Source organism: Gigantopelta aegis, chromosome 3 (genome assembly GCF_016097555.1).
Source record: "Gigantopelta aegis isolate Gae_Host chromosome 3, Gae_host_genome, whole genome shotgun sequence".
NCBI lineage: Eukaryota > Metazoa > Mollusca > Gastropoda > Neomphalida > Peltospiridae > Gigantopelta > Gigantopelta aegis.
Genome location: NC_054701.1, coordinates 14,189,941 through 14,216,612, shown reverse-complemented (window position 1 = coordinate 14,216,612; position 26,672 = coordinate 14,189,941). Strand labels below are relative to the sequence as shown.

At 36.4% G+C, this 26,672-nt stretch overlaps 1 protein-coding gene across 1 annotated transcript; it reads left to right on the top strand.

The window, feature by feature from the left end:
* Positions 1 to 689: 689 nt before the first annotated feature.
* On the top strand, positions 690 to 17,284 carry LOC121368507. Its single transcript, XM_041493244.1, has 13 exons — positions 690 to 782; positions 2,212 to 2,401; positions 3,999 to 4,195; positions 4,433 to 4,620; positions 5,195 to 5,531; positions 6,248 to 6,427; positions 7,372 to 7,514; positions 8,198 to 8,490; positions 10,278 to 10,415; positions 11,181 to 11,279; positions 12,157 to 12,248; positions 16,459 to 16,579; positions 17,235 to 17,284. The coding sequence occupies exons 1-13, from the start codon at positions 690 to 692 to the stop codon at positions 17,282 to 17,284; spliced, it is 2,121 nt and encodes a 706-aa protein (XP_041349178.1).
* Positions 17,285 to 26,672: the final 9,388 nt, after the last annotated feature.

The window sequence follows — 26,672 nt, the reverse complement described above, 5'->3', positions numbered from 1 at the left end:
CACATTTTATTTACGGTTGTATGGCGTCGGATGATTATTAAATCAGTATGCTCTAACTTTGATGTCGTTAAACAACCCCCCACTAACTTTACCCTTTCCAAACGAAAGAATATTTATTTAAATTTGTCAATTTTAACACGTAAAATTAAGAAGTGAAAACGTTCATTGTCTACTTTAGTATATTTTATTTTTAAAATATATACATGATCAATGTGTTATACAAACTAAACTATGAAAGTTCTACTAACACTTTATAAAATATTAATTCTGAAATAGGAAGGTACGATTGTCGATAATACGTTGTCAAGATCAAACCGGTTTTAACGAAAGACTCTAGTACCGTATCCTCAACCGAACATTCTTCGTACAGCGCAAGATTTTTCTTTTAATTTTTTACGATGAACCCTACAATTTGAAATCGCCAAACGCACGTGTTAACTGAAACTGACAACAGGCTGTCGTTTGTGCTTTGCCGAGATATGGCGGCACAGGCGACGAATCGAGCGTATACTTTTGACGATCTCCGTTCATAGCGAACACACACGAGTGTTTTGAAAGTGCATTTGAGCTTGTATTTCATATTTGTACATGATGTTATAATATGGTAACCAGAGAATGTAACTTTAACACCTGGTGTGGATTGCTCATTATATGTAGATGATTTTCAGATTTGTTACAGATCGTCCAATATGAGTATCATTGAACGTAAGATGCAGCTTTGTGTGAATAAACTTGATCAATGGGCCACTGACAATGGCTTTAGATTCTCCAAGGCAAAAACGGTTTGCATGCATATCTGCTAGCAAATAGGTCTCCACTTAGATCCACAGCTGTTTTTGGACAAAAGTCCAATTCCAGTTGTGGAGGAGACAAAATTTCTGTGAGTTATATTTGACAGGAAGCTATCCTTATCTTAAATATGATAAAAAGAAGGGCTTAAAAGCTCTCAATATTTTAAAAGTTATTGGTAATACGGAATGGGGAGCAGACCGCAAGGTTATGCTCCATCTGTATCGATCTCTCGTCCAAACGTGACTATGAATGCATTATGTTAGGGTCGGCACGCAGATGCTAGATCCTATATACAGCCAGGGACTTAGGCTATGTCTTGGTGCTTTTAGAACATCTCCTGTAGAAAGCCTGTACGCTGATGCACACGAACCTTGTTTGGGTGCTAGGCGTGCAAAGCTTTCTCTGCAGTATATGCTATCAAGATTAGATCATTATCAAAACATCATACACATAACGCGGTGTTTGATAACAAATATATAAGTTGTCTCCAAGCTTTACGCAATATGAAGCTGGATAATTTCTTAATTGGAATGGTGATATAAAAGTGTGTCTTTTTATCCATTGCCAATAAAGACATTGTATTTTGTTGGGTGCCTAGCCATGTTGCCATCAGGTGTAATGAAAAGGCAGCTATGCTGGCAAGTCTGCTTTGGATTTGCCTCATACTAGGGTTGGTGTATCCTATACTGATTTTAAACATAGTATCAACCAATTTATGTTTTCGACTTGGCAACATGATTGGGACGGTGCGGTTGTGAACAAGCTTCATGCTATCAAGCCAGTCTTGGTTGAGTGGCAGTCCTCCAATTGGCAGTGCAGGAAGGAGGAAATAGTCTTATGTTGTGCTCGTATCGGTCATACTTACTTGACCCATTAATTTATTTTGAACAAACATCCTCCACCTCAGTGTGAGCACTGCCAGTGTAGTCTGACGGTGCGCCACATTTTGGTGAAGTGTAAGCATTTGACAGAAACTCGAAAAGATATATTTGGACAACAAACTGTGATGGAATCTTTTTGATTCCATCCAGAAATTATATTACAATTTTTACGTGATACTGACGTTTATTGTAAATTTTAATTTTATCTATCTGTGATCTTTGTGTTTTTTTACACAATTCTTGACACTGTGGTTTTATTTAACTCTTGATTTTTTATATTGATGTTGATCATCTCTTCATGTTTTGAATTACGTTAGTTTGACACCTAATAGCCGATATATTGTTCGTGCTGGGGTGTCGTTAAACATTCATTCATTCATTCCTTCATATTATTCCAAATGTCTACCATAAAACCATGCCCTCCCCACCCCCACCCCTACTACCAGGAGTCATAACACTAATGGAACAGCTTCATTGTCAGAATGATGTGGCGTTGACGCTGATTTGATGCAGTTTTATTTCCTCTTGTTTTTTCTAGACGAAGATGTCGTGGTTAATTTCCGATAGCAGGCGGATACACCCGAGCACGACACCGGACCAAGAAGAACGTGAGGCTTCCGAGACAACCAGCTCCAGTGTGTCACTGACCCCCTCCCAGCTGAACACGGCCATCCAGGACATCGTCCCCACGGAGAGCAGAGTCGCAAAATGTAGAACGTTTTGGCAAGGTAGATATATAGTCTAAAAGAGAGCAGAAAGGTTTTGTTGAGGTACATTCCTAATTTTAGAGAGCATTATGGTGAAATGTAGAAAATTCCGTGAAGGTAGACATCTAGTTTTAAAAACATTACAGCGGTTAAATGCAGAAAGTTTTGTCAAGATAGATATCTAGTTTTATAGAGAGCAAAGGGGTGAAATAAAGACAGTTTTGTCAAGATAGATATCTAGTTTTATAGAGAGCACAGGGGTGAAATAAAGACAGTTTTGCCAAGTTAAAGAACGCGCAGTTATAAAATGCAGAAAGTGTTGTCAAGGTATCCACATAATTTTATAGAGGGTACAGTTGCTAAATGCAGAAAGTGTTGTCAAGGTATCCACATAGCTTTATAGAGAATACAGTCGTTAAATGCAGAACGTGTTGAAAAGGTTGTCACATAGTTTTAAAGAGAGTACAGTTGTTAATTGAAGAACGTTCTGTCAAGCTAGATATCTAGTTTTAAAGAAAGGAGAAACGTCTTGTTAAGGTCGACGTCTAGTTTTAAAGAGAGTACAGTGGTGGCACCTATAGTCCGTACTATCCACCTACAAACATGTGTTGTCAAAGTACACACATTGTTTTAAAGAGAGGGCAGTGATGCAATGCAGTATTGTCAAGGTAGATATATATTTTTAAAGAGAGCGCAGTGATGCAATGCAGACAGTATTGTCAAAGTATATATAGTTTTAAAGAGAGAACAGTGGTTAAATGCAGAAAGTTGTGTCATGATAGCCACATGGTTTTGTAGAGAGTACAGTTGTTAAATGCAGAAGGTGTGTTCAAGGTAGCCATATAGTTTTATAGAGAATACAGTTGTGAAATGCAGAAGGTGTTGTCAAGGTTGTCACATAGTTTCAAAGAGATCACAGTGGGTAAATAAATAAAGTTTTGTCAAGAATTCAGTGGCGTTTGGCACACTTTTATATTTACACACGTTTACACGATTATAAAGCAAATATAAAACAAAATATCTGAAAAGTGGGGACACATGACCCACCCCCCCCCCCCCCCCCCCTCCCGCTTCCTAACCCAGTGTAGATTCTTAGTTTTAAAGAGAGTACAGTAGTTAAATGAAGAACGTTCTGTCAAGGTAGATATTAAGTTTTAAAGAGAGGAGAAAGGTTTTGTTAAGGTTGACGTCTAGTTTTAATGAGAGTACAGTGGTTAAACCAATCAAACGTCTGTCAAGGTGTACACCTAGTTTTAAAGAGAGCACGGTGGTTAAATGGAGAACGTTTTGCAGCTATAAACGGCACCAACCTCCACTAACACTGTTATACAGAATTAAATGCATTGATTGAAATCTGTGTAGCTTCGTTGACATCCAGCCAGAATTGGGCACTTATTTTATGATTGCTCTCTGTTCACTGAACTGTGCAATACTACAGAACAAAGGATAATTTTTAAAAGGTGAACATATAACAGGAATACAATTAAATGTTTTTATGTGGGGTTTTTTTTTGTATGCTCAAATAATGTGGTTTTCAATCTGTCATCCTTTGCACATTCTTAATATATGCTGCATTACTCTGATCCTGCGGGTTTTTGTTCATGCTATTTGTTTGTAGGTAACCCGATAACGGTGAATGGGAGACAGATGCAAGTGCTGAAAATCATCGTGATCGTGATGATTCCAGTCATAATGGCGACGGGCATGATCGGCAAGATCTTCTTCAACACCGTCAATAACTACATCGATGTCAACTCCTTCAGGAAGATGCTGCTGTATAGTATAGACCTGGGACGGGTCATCCACCACCTCCAGGTAGGGTCAGGATTGTACAAGGAACTCTCTCTCTCTCTCTCTCTCTCTCTCTCTCTCTCTCTCTCTCTCTCTCTCTCTCTCTCTCTCTCTCTCTCTCTCTCTCTCTCTCTCTCTCTCTCTCTCTCTCTCTCTCTCTCTCTCTCTCTCTCTCTCTCTCTCTCTGTGGTGTGCGTCTTTGTGTGTACGCGTGACATAATATGTACGCGCGACATAATTATTAATTCTGTTTGTTTGTAGGAAGAGAGGGACATCAGCGCCTTGTACCGGAGTTCCACGATGGAGCAAACGAAGAAACTTCTCACGAACAAGTATCCTGAGACTGACGTCACCATATCGCACCTCCCCTACTGGGCTGCTGGACCCACCCGGAACAAACCAGAGTTCCGTTCCAAAGACAAGTTTCTGTCCTTTCTGAATAAGCACAGGTAATAGATATTCACTGATTTATTATTTCCAAATATATCGCTAATTAACTACTTTAGCTGAAAGCATCAGTGAAGAAAACAACTATCGTAGAGACCTTTTATCATAACATCACAGACCCACTATCCCCATTTGAGCTACTTTTTCCAATATTGCTCTTGGTTTGTCTTCCGACCAATTCTCAGGAAATGTCATGATTTTCAGCTGGAAACAAATGCGAAACATTTGAGACCAACATGATTAAAGTTTAGGAATTTTCTATTTATCCGGAGCCTTGATTTCAGTGCCAATTATTTCAGCCCTCTATAATGTTATGTGTCGCTAGTTAAACATAAATGTGACGAGCAGTAGTGACTCTTAAGTAGTTGAGTGTATGAAACTGTTTGTTATATTTCGAACTGGACATTCGGAACCAAACTGCTACCTAGTTCCCGCTCCCGGTGGACTGCGAGCCTTGATTTTAGTACCATTTGTTTCAGACCCCAGTAATATTACGTGTCACATGCGACGAACAGTCATGCCAATATGTAGTTGAGTGTACGAAATTATATATGAAGCTGTCTGTTCTATTTTCAGGTACGAACTAGACGTTCGGAACCAAACGGTGACGTTGGAGCTACAGTTTTACACCAGTCTCATCCGCACCTTCACGTCGTGGGTGCACAACGCCATCACGGAGCGACTAACTGGCTCTATCTGGCGGCGACTGATCGCCTACCACGAAATCATCATCGCCAAGGAGTACATGGGCCTGGAGCGGACGCTGGGCACGGTCTTCTACGCCAAGGGATCCTTCAGCTCGCACGACGACTACCTCTGGTTCGCGGAGAGTCGAGATGTCACCATGTCAACCTTTCTCTCGGCAAAGCGCTACTCCAGGCGTGTGAAGGAACTGTTTCAGCAAAGCACTAATGCAAGTAGCTCGAGTGTTCTCTAGTAACATGTTTATATTTGAGAATATGGCCAGAGTGTACCTAGTTCCAACGACCATTACATAATGTGTTTAAAACACACACATATTCCACAAACCTTTAATATATAAATTATTTTGGATTCACTCATAATGGCCACCTGTCTAAGAAGATTTCGTTTTGTTGTGTCAGATCATTTTATAAAGTACTGATTGTCCTGCATCAAGCAGCCACTTGTCTAAGCAGCAGGTTTATTTTCACAAATCACCTATTATAGTAGCCAGAGTATTCTACCGTTTGAAAGATAGACGGGTCCGTTATGCTCTCTGTCGTCAGAAATACCTCTGTGACGAAAATAAAGGATTTATGCCCACCACCAAGAAGGCACAGAGCGATTATGATCTTAAAAGTTGGTCTGCCTTTCGAACGGCAGAGTACTCGGGCTACTAGTATAATATATACTATTTTGCAACAATCAGCCACCTGTTAGAGCTTCCCTCATGATTATCACAAACCATCAACGTATAGGACAAAGTATCTTGCACCAAGCAACCACCTGTCTCATTAAAAGGTCATCCTTCAAGTCTCCCAAATCATCTAATATGGTAAAAAGTAATCTATATTAAGCAATCACCAATCTTTTAAAAGACCTCCTTTCCATGCTTCCTTTAGTAGTTGCTTTTCATAGGTTTAATTATATACATTTATTCTTCAACAGGCCAATAGCAGACTGATGCGAGCGTTGGACCGAATGCGCGCGCAGATCAGGCGAAACGACCTGACGGGCGGCGGGTCTGTTGTCCTGGCTCAATGGTGGTTCAACAACATGACCCTCCACATGGACATCCTCCTGGAGACGCGCAACAAGCTGGCCGTGGACATCAACCTAAATCTGGAGGTGTATAGTAGTGTTGGTATAAAGTGCTATTACTGGCAGTAGCTAGTGGGAAGTTCCACATTAGCTCAGTTTGTAGAGCACTGGTCATTGGTTCGACTCCCTTCTATGCATATTGATTCTTGTGTTACATTTGGAGTCGTCGTAGGGAATGCAATTATAACCCATTCAGGACCCGTAACAGTTCAACTGACCTTGGCCCACAGCTCTGGAATATAGCTTCACTCGAAGGGAGGGGGAGTGTATAGGTAGTACTAAACCAAATAACTTCCAGCTGGGTCAAAGTTCGAGGTGTATCCAACATTTGATAGAGCAGTGAACACCACAAATCCTGTGATTGGTGATAAATGTGAGTGTGTTGGTTGTAAAAAGAAAATAGTTTCATCTGGGCAAAAAATGTATGCAATTTTATTTCATCTAGTACCACTGTCTCAAGTAGCCTTGTGCTTGAAACATGTATGCGGTACCTGTAAAAAAAATACTGAAATTGTTTGCGGAACTAGGGTAGTCATAGACGCTACCCGTTATCTCAGAGATGACCAGCTTGACCCCCAATTTTTCGGATTCAATTTAAGGGTGAGGGGTGATAGTATTTATATCCGTCGCGTTTATGTCGATTGATACGCTGCAGGTAGGAGGTTTAGCCACATATGTTACTATTGTCGTCTGTGGTATTTGCCTATTAGCGCAGTTGGTAAAGCACTGGACTCATACTGAGTCATTGGTTCGACTCCCCTCAGTAGAGATTTATTTTTGTGTTACATTTGGAGTCGATGTAGGGAATGCAATTATAATCCAGTCAGGACCCGTAACAGTTCAACTGCCGGTGCGCCACAGTTCCGAGACGTAGCTTCACTTGACGGAGTGAGTATGTAGTAAATCAGATGGTACAGCACTGGACACTTTGGTTCGACTCCCATCAGTGGATATTGGTGTTTTTATTGTAGGTGCAACATAAGAACACACTCAGCACCATGGTGGCCATCTCGTGTCTGTTCGGCGGCATCGTCTTTCTCTTCGCCACCATCATGTTCGCCGTCTACTCCCTCACCGACGATATCCAGCTGTACTCCGTCAGCCTCGCAGAAAGGTATGATGTCACTGTCATGTTTTATAATTTCAGAAAACTTTGGAGATGTGGATAGGGGTTGCGTCGGTTTGGGTCGAACGCCTTCCGAGTATGGTCCGATCCTCTAAAACGTCGCTTGCCATAATCTAGACCCCATGTACAATTTCCTGCACACGCGCCTGACATTTTTGTAAATTGATTTGAAAGACATTTACAGTGATCATTTTCGAGTGGCATTAGACGTATATGTTGTGACTAATACAAAAGTTAAAAAACAAGAAAAAACCAACAACAACAAAAACACCCCTACCTACCAAATAAAACACACACAAAAAACTCCCCCAAAAACAACAAACAAACAAAAAACAACAACAATAAAAAAACCCAACAAACAAATAAAAATAGCAAATCCATTTAAAAGACCAATTGCAATATGCCAAAACAATATAATTAGCTTTCAATATTCCAAACTATCAGTTTTAAATGTTGGTGACTAGTACAAAAGACTGAAGAAGAACAAAACAAAAACACAAACAACCACAAAACCATAAGCAAAACAACAAATGTCACGTCACTTCTATTCTAGTCAGCCGGTGTGGATAGAATCTGTGGGTATATTTTCTCAGTCCACCGCCTATTCCCAGCTTGGCTTCAGTGACTCTTCTGATATGTTTTTGTATATTTTGTTTCTCTTATTTTCCCAGAACAAAAGGACTTGACAAGGAGAATAAGCAGACAGACCAGCTCCTCTTCCAGATGCTGCCCAGATCGGTGGCTCGCAAACTGAAGCGTCACGAGGACGTGCCGGCCGAGTGGTTCGACTCGGCCACAATCTTCTTCTCCGACATCCAAGGCTTCACCAAGGTCTCATCCAAGAGCTCGCCCATCCAGATCGTCTTCATGCTCAACAACCTTTACTCCTGCTTCGACGACATCATCGCCATGTACAACGTCTACAAGGTGGAAACTATCGGAGATGCCTACATGGTGGCCTCGGGTAAGCAGACATCGCTGGTTAACTAGTTCTAGAAAAGTTAGCATGTAAATTTATACTGTATCAATATGATAATATTTTAAATGGATCCCCACCATCTAAATTGGGGAAGACATTAACCATTTATGTTTATTTTCATGTCGAATTCTGGATAAGATTTCAGGGACTATTCCAAGGGGATGATAATGAAGGGGGTACAGCCCCTCCGCAATATCGAAGTGTCTCGAAAATCAAATAGTTTAACAAATAAAAAATATTCTGCTTTTATTTACTTTTTTAATGCTCAAGAATAAAATAATTTAGTGGATAAATATTATTAATTTATTTTGTTTTTGTGGGAAAGATGTAACACTGGCGTAGGAAGCGGGGGGGGGGGGGGGGCATATCCCCCATACACGTTGTAGCAGCAGTGAGGGTTTATATGGTAGTACTAAACCAAATAACTTTCGGTGCACTCAACTTTTGTTAGAGCAATCAACACCACACATCCTGTCATTGGTGATAAAAGTAATGGGAGTGTGTTGGTTGTAAAAAAAAGAGTTTCATCTGTCCAGAAAATGTATACAATTTTATTTCATCTCGTACGTCTGTGTCAAGTAGCCTTGTGCTTGAAACATGTTTGGGGTACCTGTAAAAAAGTACTCAAATGTGCAGAACTAGGGTAGTCATAGACGCTACCCGTTATTTCTGAAATAAGCAGCTTCACCCCCAATTTTTTCTGATTCACTTTAAGGATGAGGGTGGCAGTATTTATATCCATGGTGTCTATGTCAATTGACACGCTGCAGGTAGGAGTTACAGCCACACATGTTGCTATTGTCGTCTATGGGATTTGATTTGGTAGTATACACCCTTATACATGTATATATATATATATATATATATATATATATATATATATATATATATATATAAAGCCTACAACATATAAAATTAAATAATGGACAATAATAGCGTACGTTGGAATACTGTAGATATATTTGCACCCACTCCATTGAAAACAATCCTGCATATGCACTTGGAGGTCTTTACTGTTTTGATAGACACACCTTCTCAAGCAGCCACCTGTCTTCTAATTACTAGTGATTAGTGAGAGGAAGGTCGGTGTAGTGGATATCTAAACACCACCGTACTGACCCGTTAAAACTCACTATGGTTTGGAGCCTGTACAGAGATGCATACCAAACACCCACCTGCCTGAAGGGACATTTCTGAGTTTGCTGCATTGTAAGATCTTTCCGACTAATAAAATATTTCTACTATTAAACTTGCATATTAAATAAATTTTCTTGTTTAGAATATCAGTGTCGGCATATTCAGTGTGTTTCTGGTCGTCTTAATATTTGTAAGAAGCCCAAACTGGATTTTGTATACAAATAATTTCGTACGTACGAAAAAATAATATTTTAGGAAATAAGATGAAATTTAACCTAGTACAAATATTAGAACGATCAGAAACACATTTAATATTTTATGCAGAAAAATGTATTTGATATGAAATTACAATCGTTAAAAATTGACCCTACACTGAATTGACCCTACAAATGGCTAATTTTACCTTTAAAGACTATTAAATTGGTGGTGGTGGTGAAACCAAATCCCAGCATATTTATATCAATTCAATTCCATCATCAAAACTGTAGAAACAATTATAGTTAACATTTTCCCCACACGACTGATTATTGGTTTTCATGATCGATTATGATAACGGTAGAGCCAAATCAATAAATGTTCGATTATAATCAACCACAAAAGCATCACTAGTAGGTCTGATATGTTGCCATCTGTAGGCGTGCCCAAACAAAGCGACCACCGCCACGAGGCAGAGATATGCAACATGGCGGCACACATCCTGAGCAGCAGCCGGAAACTCGTCATCCCTCACCAGCCGGGAACCACCTTCAAACTGAGAATCGGCTGTCATAGCGGTAAGCTGAAAAAGCATTGCACCACCAATTGTTTCTTGAAATATGTATCTTTTTTCTGTTAAATATCTTTTGTTAAATGTCGTGTATTCACTTCTATTAAATGTCTTATGTTTACTTCTATTAAATGTCTTATGTTTACTTCTGTTAAATATCGTATGTTTACTTCTGTTAAATATCATATGTTTACTTTGTTAAATATCGTGTATTCACTTCTATTAAATGTCTTATGTTAAATATATTAGCTTCAGTTCTGTTAAATTTGTTATGTTCAGTTCTGTTCAATGTCTTATATTCACGTCTGTTAAATGCGTTATGCTCACTTCTCTTAAATGTGTTATATTCACTCCTGTTCGATGTCTTATCTTCACTTGTATTAAATGGTTTGTGTTCCCATCTACTAAATGCCTTAGGTTCACTTCTATTAAAGGGAATGGATATCTAAGAATGCATGTTAAACTATAAATATTTGATGTCTAGCATATGTTTATTTCGACACTTGGTCAGATGTACGATAGGAAACCCCCTGCCGTCATACAGGCGAATTCTAATAAATAACAGAAAATTACTATCTACACACGTTTTCTCATAGATTGGCAATCACATACCACGGGTTTTTCAGTGCAAATAACAGGACGCTGGTTGGGACGGTGGTGGTGATGGTGATGGTGATGGGGTTGGGGGGGGGGGGGGATGTCAAATATAATATTACACACATACTTATTTTAAATTCGAGAAAATTCTATTAAATACATAAAATTATTTTAGGATCGGTGGTGGCTGGAGTTGTTGGAACAAAAATGCCGAGATACTGTCTGTTCGGAGAAACCATCAGCATTGCTGCCAAGATGGAGTCATTGGGCAAACGTATGTACTTTTTTTTTCTTTCCAGTATAATTTTAAAAATTAGAAACGTTCCATTTACACCTAAAAATATATTAGGTTCATATATGTTTCAAGTCTGTAATGTGAAGCTTAACAAGTCCATTCTACTTTTGTATTTAAACAGGGTCTAGTGGACAATTATTTTCTGTGAACTATCTTCCCATCATATGACAGTTTCCACTGTATCGCAATATTTATATTTTGGTTAAGACCAATACGGACACACCACATGGCAGCAACTTAAATTATATAAAACTGATGACAAATGGTACGTTGCCGTATCAATGAAAACAAATGAAATGATATCTATATTTTTGTTAAAAATCGCAGTTCCAACCAATGAGTTTGGTTCATCTACAATCATGTAATACATTTGAATAAAGTTACTACAGAGTGAAACAAAAGTCTGTGAGTTTGGAACGGGGAAATACCCTTAAAACTAGACTAGAGCTCGTCTCTATAACCGTTACGTCTCAGAGGTACATGCATTTAAAAAAAAAAAAAAAAAAAAAAAAAAAAAATATATATATATATATATAAAAATGCATTTCGCTGTATTGGAAACACCAGGATGACCAGAAACACTTCGGATACCGTAAACATTTCAAACAATACACCGTAGTGTTTAAAAATTAGTGTACGTCATTTTAATGAAATCATTTCTTTACTGTTTTTCATAAAATTATCAACAGTTTCTCGTACTTTCATATTATTGTCTCAAAATATCAAGTTATTAACTCTACATTTCAAACTATTAACTCTAAATTACGACTTAATGACAAGAAAACTGCCATTTATTTTGTTCGTTGGCGAGGCTCCTCCTTACACCAGTTACCATGGTTACCACTGTTTGTTGTAGCTGGCAAGATTCACATCACTGAGAAGACGTACGAAGGCCTACGACAATCAGACGGCTTCATAATCGAGGAACGTTTAGAAGATATTGTCAAAGTGAGTAGCTTTAGTATCCATATGTTACTGAGAGGCGTTACTAGGCGACCTGGCGTGATAATCAGCCCACTATGAGACCGCGGTCACTATGGTATTATATGACATGATAATAGATTGCTGTCAATTCTTAAACATATATGAATGTACTGAACTCGATTTAAAACGTCTAGTTGTGAAAAGGATAAGAGAAGACAACAAAACCCAATATATACTCTTAAAGAAAAGTAGGGGAACTCTAATAAGAATTTACAATTGCCAAAATTGTAAGGTGTATTAATTGTGGGAAATGGTTATATGATAATAGTGAATTAATTGGGCAAACATTAAAACCGGTAGTTCAGTATTACAGTAGGTTTTATGACCACCAAAGATCTTGAAGGACGATTGGGGTTAGACGTACAATTTGAAAGTTGACGTTGTTTCTCAGTAAATCGCAAATTCAAACAATAAATATGACTAAGAACAAAACAATAACAACTGTATGATCAACAGAATGAACAAGATTGACAGAAATAATGTTCCACAGTGATTAATGGACCTTCCTGGGAATTGTCAAAATCGAGAATGACACCCCACGCACGTGTACGGGGCAACTGCGTGATGCATGTGCAAACTATGGAGTATGTTTCAGTGTGTTGATAAACAGACCTGAACGTTCTTTACTAGGATATATGTGGTCAAAATGTATGTTTTAATATTTCAGGTTCCCCTACTGTTTTTAAAGAGTATATAACTGACTTTGTATAGATGTTTGTATTTTGGTAGGCCATAAAACACCGTAAGAATGGTTTAGGCCTATTTCGTGCTTGTATAGCATCCTCATACATGCGATAGCAATGGCAACTCAAAATTGGGCGGTGCATTGTAAATGGAGTTTTGTATATATATACTTAACAATACTGAAAGTCGTATTTAGCATATTACAATACTGAAAATTGTATTTAGCATATTACAATACTGAAAGTTGTATTTAGCATATTACAATACTGAAAGTAGTATTTAGCCAATTACATTACTGAAAGTAGTATTTAGCCTATTACAATACTGAAAGTAGTATTTAGCCCATTACAATACTGAAAGTAGTATTTAGCCTATTACAATACTCAAAGTAGTATTTAGCCTATTACAATACTGAAAGTAGTATTTAGCCCATTACAATACTGAAAGTAGTATTTAGCCAATTACAATACTGAAAGTAGTATTTAGCCTATTACAATACTGAAAGTAGTACTTAGCCCATTACAATACTGAAAGCCGTATTTAGCCTATTAAAATACTGAAAGCCGTATTTAGCCTATTACCATGCTGAAAGTAATAGCCTATTACAATACTGAAAGCCGTATTTAGCCTATTACAATACTGAAAGCCGTATTTAGCTTATTACAATACTGAAAGCCGTATTTAGCCTATTACCATGCTGAAAGTAGTAGCCTATTACAATACTGAAAGACGTATTTAGCCTATTACAATACTGAAAGTAGTGTTTAGCCTATTACAGTACTGAAAGTAGTATTTAGCCTGTAACAATACTGAAAGCCGCATTTAGCCTGTTACAATACTGAAAGCCGTATTTAGCCTATTACCATGCTGAAAGCCGTATTTAGCCTATTACCATGCTGAAAGTGGTATTTAGCCTATTACCATGCTGAAAGTAGTATTTAGCCTATTACCATGCTGAAAGTAGTATTTAGCCTATTACAATACTGAAAGCAGTATTTAGCCTATTACAATACTGAAAGCAGTATTTAGCCTATTACACTACTGAAAGTAGTATTTAGCCTATTACAGTACGGGAAGTAGTATTTAGTCTATTACAATACTGAAAGTAGTATTTAGCCTATTACAATACTGAAAGTAGTATTTAGCCAATTACAATACTGAAAGTAGTATTTAGCCAATTACAATACTGAAAGTAGTATTTAGCTTATTACAGTACTGAAAGTAGTATTTATCCCATTACAATGCTGAAACTATTATTTAGCCTATTACCATGCTGAAAGTAGTAGCCTATTACAATACTGAAAGCCGTATTTAGCCTATTACAATACTGAAAGCCTTATTTAGCCTATTACAATACTGAAAGACGTATTTGGCCTATTACAATACTGAAAGCCGTATTTAGCCTATTACAGTACTGAAAGTAGTAGCCTATTACAATACTGAAAGACGTATTTAGCCTATTACAATACTGAAAGCCGTATTTAGCCTATTACCATGCTGAAAGTAGTATTTAGCCTATTACAATACTGAACGCCGTATTTAGCCTATTACAATACTGAACGCCGTATTTAGCCTATTACAGTACTGAAAGCCATATTTAGCCTGTTACAATACTGAAAGCCGTATTTAGCCAATTACCATGCTGAAAGTGGTAGTTAGCCTATTACCATGCTGAAAGTAGTATTTAGCCTATTACCATGCTGAAAGTAGTATTTTGCCTATTACAATACTGAAAGTAGTATTTAGTCTATTACAATACTGAAAGTAGTATTTAGCCCATTACAATACTGAAAGTAGTACTTAGCCTATTACAATACTGAAAGCCGTATTTAGCCTATTACCATGCTGAAAGTAGTATTTAGCCTATTACAATACTGAACGCCGTATTTAGCCTATTACAATACTGAACGCCGTATTTAGCCTATTACAGTACTGAAAGCCATATTTAGCCTGTTACAATACTGAAAGCCGTATTTAGCCAATTACCATGCTGAAAGTGGTAGTTAGCCTATTACCATGCTGAAAGTAGTATTTAGCCTATTACCATGCTGAAAGTAGTATTTTGCCTATTACAATACTGAAAGTAGTATTTAGTCTATTACAATACTGAAAGTAGTATTTAGCCCATTACAATACTGAAAGTAGTACTTAGCCTATTACAATACTGAAAGCCGTATTTAGCCTATTACAATACTGAAAGCCTTATTTAGCCTATTACAATACTGAAAGAGGTATTTAGCCTATTACAATACTGAAAGCCGTATTTAGCCTATTACAATACCGAAAGCCGTATTTAGCCTATTACCATGCTGAAAGTAGTAGCCTATTACAATACTGAAAGCCGTATTTAGCTTATTACAGTACTGAAAGACGTATTTTCCCTATTACAATACTGAAAGAGGTATTTAGCCTATTACCATGCTGAAAGTAGTAGCCTATTACAATACTGAAAGACGTATTTAGCCTATTACAATACTGAAAGCCGTATTTAGCCTATTACAATACTGAAACCCGTATTTGGCCTATTACAATACTGAAAGTTGTATTTAGCCTATTACAATACTGAAAGCCGTATTTAGCCTATTACATTACTAAAAGCCGTATTTAGCCTATTACAATACTGAAAGTAGTATTTAGCCTATTACAATACTGAAAGTAGTATTTAGCCTATTACCATGCTGTAAGTAGTATTTAGCCTATTACCATGCTGTAAGTAGTATTTAGCCTATTACCATGCTGAAAGTAGTATTTAGCCTACTACAATACTGAAAGCCGCATTTAGCCAGTCTAATTAAAATTAGCTCCACTATACCACGTAGGGCTAATTTTAATCAGATTGGTATTTAGCCTATTACAATGGTAAAAGCCGTATTTAGCCTATTACAATACTGAAAGTAGTATTTAGCCCATTACAATACTAAAAGTAGTATTTAGCCTATTACAATACTGAAAGTAGTATTTAGCCTATTACAATACTGAAAGCCGTATTTAGTCTATTACAATACTGAAAGTAGTATTGGAACCAGAGTTCATTTGTTGAAACGTGAAGTTAACTTAACTATTGGTTAACGTAATTTGTCAAAACCATTGACTAAACGAAGAATAATAATAAATGAAAACATAATGTGGAGACTTGGTTTGAAAGAATCAAACGATCAATACAAGATCAAATGAAATGTTTATTTTGTATTTATGAAAACATAATTAAAACGAAAACCAACCCAGGTTTAATTTAATTATGATTTGAACAACTGGAACTAGTGAAAGCAAATATCGGAGCAAAATAATGAAGTCTTCTACAGTAGGTCAAAACAGAATACTTTTAAACTAGCAGACATGTTTGTGTCTGGATACATTGATATTTTAATTATAATACATTCATTGCAAGCAGTTAACAGTGACATTTTCATTAAAGTGTGTTTTAATAGATTGTATTTGTAATACCGGTACATTTATTATTAATGGTTTTACACTTGTTTCCAACACGAAGTATGAGCTGGGTGTTTTTCACACGGGGGCACTGAAGACCTACTGGATACACAAGCCGAGTGACTCGGACGTGGAGACTCAGCCAGAGGCACATGACAATTCAGTGGACAGTGATGACGAAGGTACATCATTTATTTGACGTGTTCATGATCGAAAGTGAGGATGTACACAGTTCTGTGTGTAAGATAGTGATGTAACAGAGGATGCAGGCTGTGTTAATGAAACTCTGCACCTTTCAATCGACTTTGGATTATAAAGTCTGTTCATATATCTATAATGAAGTTAGAAATTATTAGAACTTAAATCAATTTTACCAAGATAGACAGTACAAATTTCGCAAAAAAAAAGAAAAGAAAAGAAAGAAGTTTTTATTCAATATCTTATTAACGAAAATCCAACAGATTTCACATATATTTTATTCACATTTAGACAATTACAGTTAATATATTTTCATTAGAATCGATTAAGAATTTCAATTTTACTAATGCAACGAAGTATCAATCTATAGTTGTTCCTTTTCAACCTGTTTGCAACAATAAGTAATGTAAGCTGTCCTCTTTGCGAGAAGGTACATACCAAGTCTGACCAAGACAGTTATTCCAAATAATATCTCAGCACGAGGCATCTAGTCACAAGAAAGTTCTCACAAGGTCATGACAGAAGGCATTTTAACTAGAATTAGAATGTTCTTCTTTGAATTTGTTTAATTATTTTATGGGTACGAATGTTGTTGTGTATGAACGCATTTAGTAATTAATTTTCATTCCTGTTTTGCAGATGACCCGGATGACGTGCACGTGCGAGGGAAATCCACGGCTATCATGTGAATAGTGATAAAATGCTATCAGATGCGAGTTTGCCATAACATGTTTTCTTATCCTGGGGAAGTTCATAAAACCATTCGAACACTTGTTGGTGGCTAAACTGCGTTCAAATTCTGCCCTCTCTCCAGTCCTGATGGTTGCAAGCATCAACACCTTGCTAAATTTAGAGTTGATCAGAGAAATCTCTAAGCGATTAACACGATGTTACATAATTTGATTGTGGAAGATATTGTTCGTCTATTACCTATACTGTTCCACTTTAAAGACGCATATTGGAGTTGTATTTGTTTTCGTTTGCATTAGATGTCCGCCAATTAATGTGGTCAAATTAATGGTGTGTAAAAGAAACTATTGAAAATGTGTTGTTTTCTGGGGTCCCTGTTCAAACTGTTGCTACTCGGTGGAAAAATCACCGAAACACATGTTTTGACGATCATTCCTTATGCAATGATTCTCAAGAACATATTAGTCGACTGTTTCAACCACACCACACTGTGTCCGTAACATGCGATGATAACACCTCATTGGTAGGATGCGATCATCGGCTACGATGTCTGATAGATGATTTGACGAATTGGAAAGACTGAGACAGATCAGAGAAGACGTTTACAGTGGGAGAAATGAACGTTTTAGAACGTGTGTTTCTACGTCATCATCATTTTGGTCGTGGCAGCCTTGTGGTGTGGCGATCCACCAATGCTCATTTTCGGGGTGAACTTGTTTTCATTACCCATCTTACTTACGTTGACGGTGTTCCGAGGAAAATCTACAGCCACTCCTTCAACATTGCCAACGCTCACTTGACAATTATACAGCATGACAATACTGACGGAGCAGCCCTTATTATGTGTATCACTACAACTCAACGCCACGCCATTCCGATGTATGCGCCAGATAAAATAGTGACCAAGAGATACTGACCTTACTGACAGTGTCCCCCAACAGGCACAACGGAAGTAGATATATATTGGATAGGAGGGGGAGGGCTGACTGAGATCGAGAGCGCAAAGCAAAGTTTCTATGCTGTTCGGAGGAATGCTTCCCCGTAAAATGTTGAAAACTAGATGAAATGCAATTCTTTGCATTCTACCAGTAACATTCATCTCTGCCTTACGATTTACTACCAATAATATTTTTGATTTAGAATTATTGGGGAGGGGGAAGGAGGGGGGGGGGGTCTCCCCTGCTCCGCCATGACTGCCAAACATGCCGCTCATAGATCAGTATTGACGGATTTCATTTTTTGTTTGACATCGAATATTAAATACTGATGTCACCCCATGACATTACAACGAAAAACGGTTGAAATGAAAGGCGATATTCATTTTGAAAGTGGGTCAGGATACTACAGTATTTCTGTGGAATGTCAGCATTGTCTTTCTGAAACTCGTCATCTGATTCTCCAATAGAATTATTAAGCATTCTACCTTTCTTTTGGGTATATTTAATTGAGAAGCTATCACTGACGTTGACAAAGTGTGCTAATTTCTGATCCAATAAATGGGGAGGGGGTATATCTCCACCCCAACACATTTACTCCCCTCTGTAGTAAAATAATAGAAAAGCTGAACGTATAGGCCAAAAATACAAAATGACAATGCTAATAAACGTATAGTTACAAAATATGTTGCTGCTGACTATTTCCTTTAATGTATAGCCTGTATCACTATTGCTGTTCGTTATTCCAATAGTTCATTGTATTAACGATAACAAACAGTTTTCATATGTTTTATGCTGATGATGGTGATTTCCAAACTGATAATTATTGTGCTATACTTTTAACTACATTAAAGTAAACAAAACAATTACGAATTTCATCCTACAAAACACAGAAACGTATAAATATATTTGTTATTTTTCACAAATGAATCTGTTATTAAGTCCAGAATATTATTGTTTACATAAGCACGTGGAGTTATATATTTTACAACTAGACAGGGAAGATATTTCTGTATAGTATGTAAACTGGATATCCTGAACTGTACTGAAAGTTTTGTTGTATGGCTATGAAGTTTAGGTTGGGTTGGGGTTTTATTATTATTATTATTATTATTTATTTATTTATTTATTTATTTATTAGATTTATTTATTTTATTTATTTGTTTATTTGTTTGTTTTATTTGTTTATTATTATTATTATTATCATTTAAATATCTTACGTTGAAAGTTTACAAATCAATGAATACAATTGCTGACAAGTGGTATATAGAATGGTATATGTAGGACCGGTGTGTTGCCCAATTTATCTTTCAGAAGTTGACCAAATTCTAGTTATTGTTATGTCAGCTACTATTAAGTGATTATGTAAATGGAATATACGAGTATGAACACACAATGGTTAATGTTTATACAGTGTATTGTAGATGACGTTCACTGGTAAGATTTATAAAAGCTATTTTGGATGAGGCTGAATATGGTTAGCTATTGACGTAATAAGAAATGCACGCTTGTCAAAACAATTTCTACAAAAGCGGAAGTTTATAAATTCAAATGTAGCCTCGTTGCAAACGGTTTAACACGAATATTGTGTGTACTGTTGTAATTATTATTATTATCGTGCTGGGTATTGTTAAACATTCAATTATCCCTTCATAATAACTATAATTTCCATTACTGTTATTGTTATAGTTTTTGTTTTGTTTTTGTTAATGTTATTAATTTCTGAATACATTAAGAAATAATAGTGCACACATTTGGATACACCACAGACATATTGGACAATGAATTTAATATTTAGGATTTAAAAGGTATTAATTCCATACATACTGGTATGTTTTAGTAAAATTATGAAAACTTTCAGGATAATTTTGATTTCAGTAAATATGAATCTTTCTAAACGTGTTGTGTGAAATCATTTAAGCGTTCCACTGTAACAATAAGTGTATTCATATCAGTGTTCTTCTAAAATAGCTGTTGTTGTCGCTGCTGTTGTGTGAATACATATAAATATAGTGTTGTGAATAGATATAATTGTGATTATTGTGAATACATACAACTGTTATTATTGAAAATAAATACAACTGAATCCTTTTTTAATAAATATTGAATCAGATTAGTATTGTGTATGTATCTAAACTGTCATATGCGAGGATCTTTGTTTTACCTTATTGATATAAATGTATAAACCGTCAAGTCGTGTCTTGCAATATTAACTTTAATTGAACGTTTACTTGTACTTCAGTTTTGGTAATACAAATAGTGGTTTAATGATGGAAAAGCGTTAGGTTAAGATTGTTTTCATAAAAAAAAAACATTTAAAGAGAAAGACTTCCATTTGGATGCGGTTTTACAATAATGCAATCACTTTACGCACATATTCCACCATTCTGTCAACTTGCTTATTGTCTAGACTACTGAACTTCACTTTTTCATCAGTTACTGTGAAATCCTTTATTTTCGTGGGCTTAACTTTTCGTGGTTTTGCTCTAAAACACATTTCGTTGGCTATATAAATTCGTGGATCGAAACGGTAGTATTATAAAGCAGTATACATGCATTATTAGTTTCATCGTGTTCTTACATTCTTTGACTGCACTAGTCCACAAATTACACGAACTTTGAACCACCACGAATAAAAAAGATTTCACAGTAATATAATTTTAAGTCACATTTATAATTATTATTTTACTACTCTGTGATTTGTATTGTCCATCGTGTATGATATCTATATTGCTGTTTTAACATTTCATCCTACTTTGTGTTGCGTTCATATTAGTGTAATAAATCTACTATTTACAATATGCAGTTGGCCGTCATATATTCATGGTACATAACATCCTAAAAGTACTAAATTAAAAAAGGGATAGTAGGCCTAATACATCATTATCAACAGCACTTCAAAATCTTAAACTAAACTGATCCTTTTACAACGTTGTATTTTATTTCTGTTTAAAGTATAGTGTTAAAGACACATTTAATAAAAAAATTTACCTGATTAATGGTTTTCACGACAATTTGATATATTTTATACATGTCCGAAACATATTCTTCATTCAGATCGTCATTTATTCACATCTATATATATTGGGTACCACCAGTGGGGCAGGATATGCGTATATTCTTCATTCAGATCGTCATTTATTCACATCTATATGTATTGGGTACCACCAGTGGGGCAGGATATGCGTATATTCTTCATTCAGATCGTCATTTATTCACATCTATATATATTGGGTACCACCAGCGGGGCAGGATATACTTATATTCTTCATTCAGATCGTCATTTATTCACATCTATATATATTGGGTACCACCAGTGGGGCAGGATATGCTTATATTCTTCATTCAGATCGTCATTTATTCACATCTATATATATTGGGTACCACCAGTGGGGCAGGATATGCGTATATTTCGCGAACACCTGATACCGTTACTACTGTTTTACTTTTTACTGTGCTCGTTTGATTTTAGTAAACTAATCTTAGGTGGCAGTCCTCTTTGCGGCGGTCAAAAGGATGTTCCAATAAAGCATCTTTTCGGGAGTGGCTGTCCTCCTATAGACGAGGCACCAGATAGAGATTAAAAGAATCAACCATTATTTTTCAAAATTCCCCATTCGATTCTATATTGTGCAGATATGGTCTCAATCCAAAATGTTCAAATATAGCTGATTACGAATGAATGAATGAATGAATGAATGAATGTTTAACGACACCCCAGCACGAAAAATACATCGGCTATTGGGTGTGAAACTATGGTAATGCAAACAAATAAAGTGATAATCAACATCAATATAAAAATTCATGATTTAAATAAAAACAGTGTAAAGAACTGTGCAAAAATACAAATATCACAGACAGATACCGACTTTTACTCAAAATTTCAATTGTATCTCGAAGAAAACAAGGGGATTTGTGCTGTATTGGCCATTCTCAAAGAGAATGTTACACCCCTGCACCACGGTGAGGTTACAGCACGCGCAAGGGTAGCTGATTACGAGTGCTGGTACTCATTTGCACTAATTGTCACAGTCCCTTACAATTTAATACTGACCGAAGTGGTCGGTGTGTACAGGTCGCTCCCCTAACCGAGGTTCAAAACAATACTTTTTCTTGTCCTACTATATATCTATCATACTATATAAAAAGAAAAATGGTTTGCTTATTCCTCCATTGTAGCATATGCACCTCCCTCACCATTTCATATATCGTTCCTACGGCAAATCGTACGTACAAACCCCCATTCAAAAACCAGTTCAAGAGTGTGCATCTAAATTATGTGCGCACCACACAATCACGCCAAGACAAATTAAGGAAGAAACTGGTTTAAAAAGATACAAAGAAATACTTTATTTAACGACAAACTCAACAGATTTTAATTTACAGTTAAATGGAGTCTCACATGTGAGAAATGGAACCCGTTGCCACGTGCTACTCTTTTCGATTAGCAACAATGGCTCTGTTATCCGCACCATCCCACAGATAGAACTGTACTGTAAAACCACTGCCATGCTTACACCAGTTGTTGATTACTGGCTGGAAAGATAAATAACCCAATACACCCAATGACGAGGATCGATCTTAGATCACTCACGCACCAGGCGATCGCTTAACCATTGGGATGTATCCCGCCCAGACAAACATTAGGCCACCCTAGAATACACCAGCTGAAGAGAAATGAATATTCTAAAAACTTTCTACTTTAGCACTTGTTAGAAGTGTTCAGGGGAATGCTTCCCTGAAACAAATTGAATTTCAGATGCTAAAAGACGGCATTACCAGCCTTCTGAGCAGAGTAAGAGGAAAAAGTTGGGGGTGTGGTGGACAGGAATTATACCTCCATACACGGACAATCTGAAACATACTGTATGCAATCGATAAGTTTAGGTACATTGTTATAACTGGCAGATGTCATTACACCCGTTCAAGTATAATGATAGCAATATAACTGTTGGCGTTTTAACACGGCTTCATCTTCAGTTATATTTCTGTGTCTAGACATCTGGCACTGCAAGCTCTTTTACCCACACAACATATGAATTCTAGTGATGCTTAAAATTCTCAAATCCCTTCTGTTTTCTTGTTTCTATGGAGACTGTCTGATTCTGCCAAATGTGTCCACACTGTCGGTATATCTTCAGAGGCTTGACCTTCCTGTGAACAACACTATGTTCAAGTTGCCGTGCACTAAATGAGAGACATCTGTGTAATAAGAAATGTACAGCTACATATTTACCCAGTAAGTCAACTGCAACTGTGATTTTAATAATATGCCACAGAGTTTTAATATTTTGTGCAAATATGTTCATAAATTAATTAATATACTCTCAGTGTAAATGTGTTATTTAATGTAAATTAAGGTTGAAACGAGTTTAGGATACATAAACATTATTATTTAGAAATGAGGGTTGCCAAAAACAGCATTGATTAAATATCTTAAATTCTATGACACACCATATTTTCCTGTAGGTAGATTTAAACAAGGGGTGGGAATTAGTGAACTGTAAATAAAAGGAAATCCAGAGGGGTCCGGGGTTGTGAACTGTAAGAAAAGAGGAAATCTAGAGGGGTCGGGGAGCAAGGACGATTAAAATGCGAGGAAAAGCAATGTTCCATGAGAGGAAAATCGCGGATCCGAGGAGAATTCCCACCCCTGTTAAATAGGTAGATTTTAAAATATGTACTCAGGCGTGGATCCTGAACATTTGAAAAGGGTGCAACTGGTTTTCAGTATCAATGAGATCCCTCTTCCCTCACAGATAAAATGAAACTCTGAAGCTATACATAGTCAATTTCTGGTACACATAAAACGTTTTACTAGTAACGAAGATGGGTGCATGATTGTTCACATCTTCCTTATGAGCATATAATTTGGCGGAAAGTAACTTTGTTTATGGGAAACCAATCAATTCCCGATATAGAAGCAAATATACTTGCATGTACTTCCGAAGTTTAGATATGAAAATGAAAGAAAATGTTTTTCAACATAACGAATAGCTCAACACAAATGAAGAGGCCAATTGACCACAATTAATATCGTACACAATATCATAAAGTTTTTCACAATTTTTGTTTAAAAAATACGGTTATTTCCTTTTACGTTAAACCAACGTAAAATTATTTTAAAACAAACTCTTAGTGGACCCTGGGGTGGGCTATACACAATCTGATTAAAATTAGCTCTACTGGTCTAGTAATTAACCAGTGGAGCTAATTTTGATTAGATTGGGCTATACAATGTTTCCATTCCAGAATGTTTTTCGGAAATGTTGACATTCTACATTAAATACATTCTGGGTGGGATGTAGCCAAGTGGTAAAGCGCTCACTTGATGCGCGGTTGGTTTAGGATCGATTTCCGTCGGTAGGCCCATTGGGCTATTTCTTGTTCCAGTCAGTCAGTGCACCACGACTGGTATATTAAAGGCTGTGGTATGTGATATCCTGTCTGGGGTATGGTTTATATAAAAATCCCTTGCTGCTAATGAAAAAGTCGCGGGTTTCCTCTGTCAAAATTTCTAAATGTTTCACATCCAATAACCGATGATTAATAAATAAATGTGCTCTAGTGGTGTCGTTAAACAAAACAAACTTTCTTTAAAGACATTCTTTAACATGGTTTGACAACCCCGAAGACTCGGTGTAAAACGAACAACAAACAAATATGTTTGAGCAAGATGTATTTCTTGTAGCACTACAATAATCAATCACAAATGAAGAGACATCAGAATCAACACGTAATAAACAGAATCTTTTCATGTATTTTATTTTTGTAAATAACCAAGTATTGCAGTTTGGGGTAAAAAAGTTTAAGAAATGTTACATAATAAAACATTTTTATGTATGCCAGTAACAAAATAAATGAACAATATTTACAAATGTAGAAAAATGCAAAACTATAAAACTCATGATGCATATAAATAAAGGTAAACTATTTAACAACTGGATGAATCTTATTAAACAAACAGGGAATGTATTTAAGGACACAGTGCCACTAAGGTGTGTAAATAGGTCATCTGATTAAATGTTTAAAAAATAATCATATAAAACTACCATAATAAAGTGTAAAGCTCATTGAAGGGAATATACCAGCAAATCCAATCACACAGACAACAGTAGTAACTTATGTGGCTGAAACAACTGCATGCATCATTGCAATCCACATACACATAACGGATGCAAATACTATACCATCCCTCATTCTTAGTGTGAATAGGAATAAACTGGAGGTTAAGGTGCTTGTTTTAGACATAATGGGAAGCACCGTTGAATTCTCCAGTTCTACATAAAAATAGACATCCTGTTTTCTTAGTAAGGACCCACATATTTTTCAGCACTAGTTCATACTAAATTACAGGAATTTACTGTCCAGAAAACAACATTTTGTGACAACAAACACCATCACATTTATTACCAATGGCAGGATCGGTAGTGTTAACTGTCAAATGAAACATTGGATGTACTTTGAGCTTTTAAATAGTATTTGGTGTATTGCTACCTGAAATGGATGTATGACGTTCATTATGCAGTAGAACAATGTGCCTGCAATATTCTCTAACGGAAAGAAAAGAAAGAAATGTTTTTATTTAACGACGCACTCAACGCATTTTATTTACAGTTATTTGGCATCAGATATATGGTTAAGGACCATACCGATATTGAGAGATGAAACCTGCTGTTGCCACTTCATGAGCTACTCTTTTCGATTAGCAGCAAGTGATCTTTTATATGCACCATCCCACAGACAGGGTAGTACATACCACAGCCTTTGATATACTAGTCATGGTGCACTGTACCACTGGGCTACGTCCCGCCCCCTTTCTGTAAAGGTACCTAAAGCAAACTACCAAGCAATTATTCCTGCCAAATTTGATATTGGATTTGTTTTCTTTCTTCACATCCTCTACCTCCCCTGCAGACACCCATGTTAGAAATAATGATTGGTGTTTAATATTCTGACACTGTGTTGTTTGCCAGTTTATAAACAACTTTCTAAGACTGTTAATGCCAATTAAATTATAAATATATATTAAAATATTTCTCACAACCTTGCAATTAGGCTTTCCACTAAATATACAGATAATACAACCATAGGATTAGACAATACATGTACAAATATATAAAATAGTAGGATTGAAAGAATGAAATTGATGGCAAGTCATAATATAAATATTGCAACATAATTATGAAACAGATAAATATGATAAATAGTTTTAATTAAGCTGTGTTTTGGGTCAGCACCAAACAGTGTAGGATCTAAAACTGTGGGAATCAATTGCAGTCATCACTTATGAACCAAGATCTCTTAACAAATTCCATACAAAATCTAACTAGCAATGTTTAAAAACAAAACTTTTGTGTAACACATGCACAGCGGTTTGGTAGTGGGTTGCTGAATGGCAAGCATTTTTTACTTTTACTTTTCATATACATTAAATAAAAACTAAAGAATT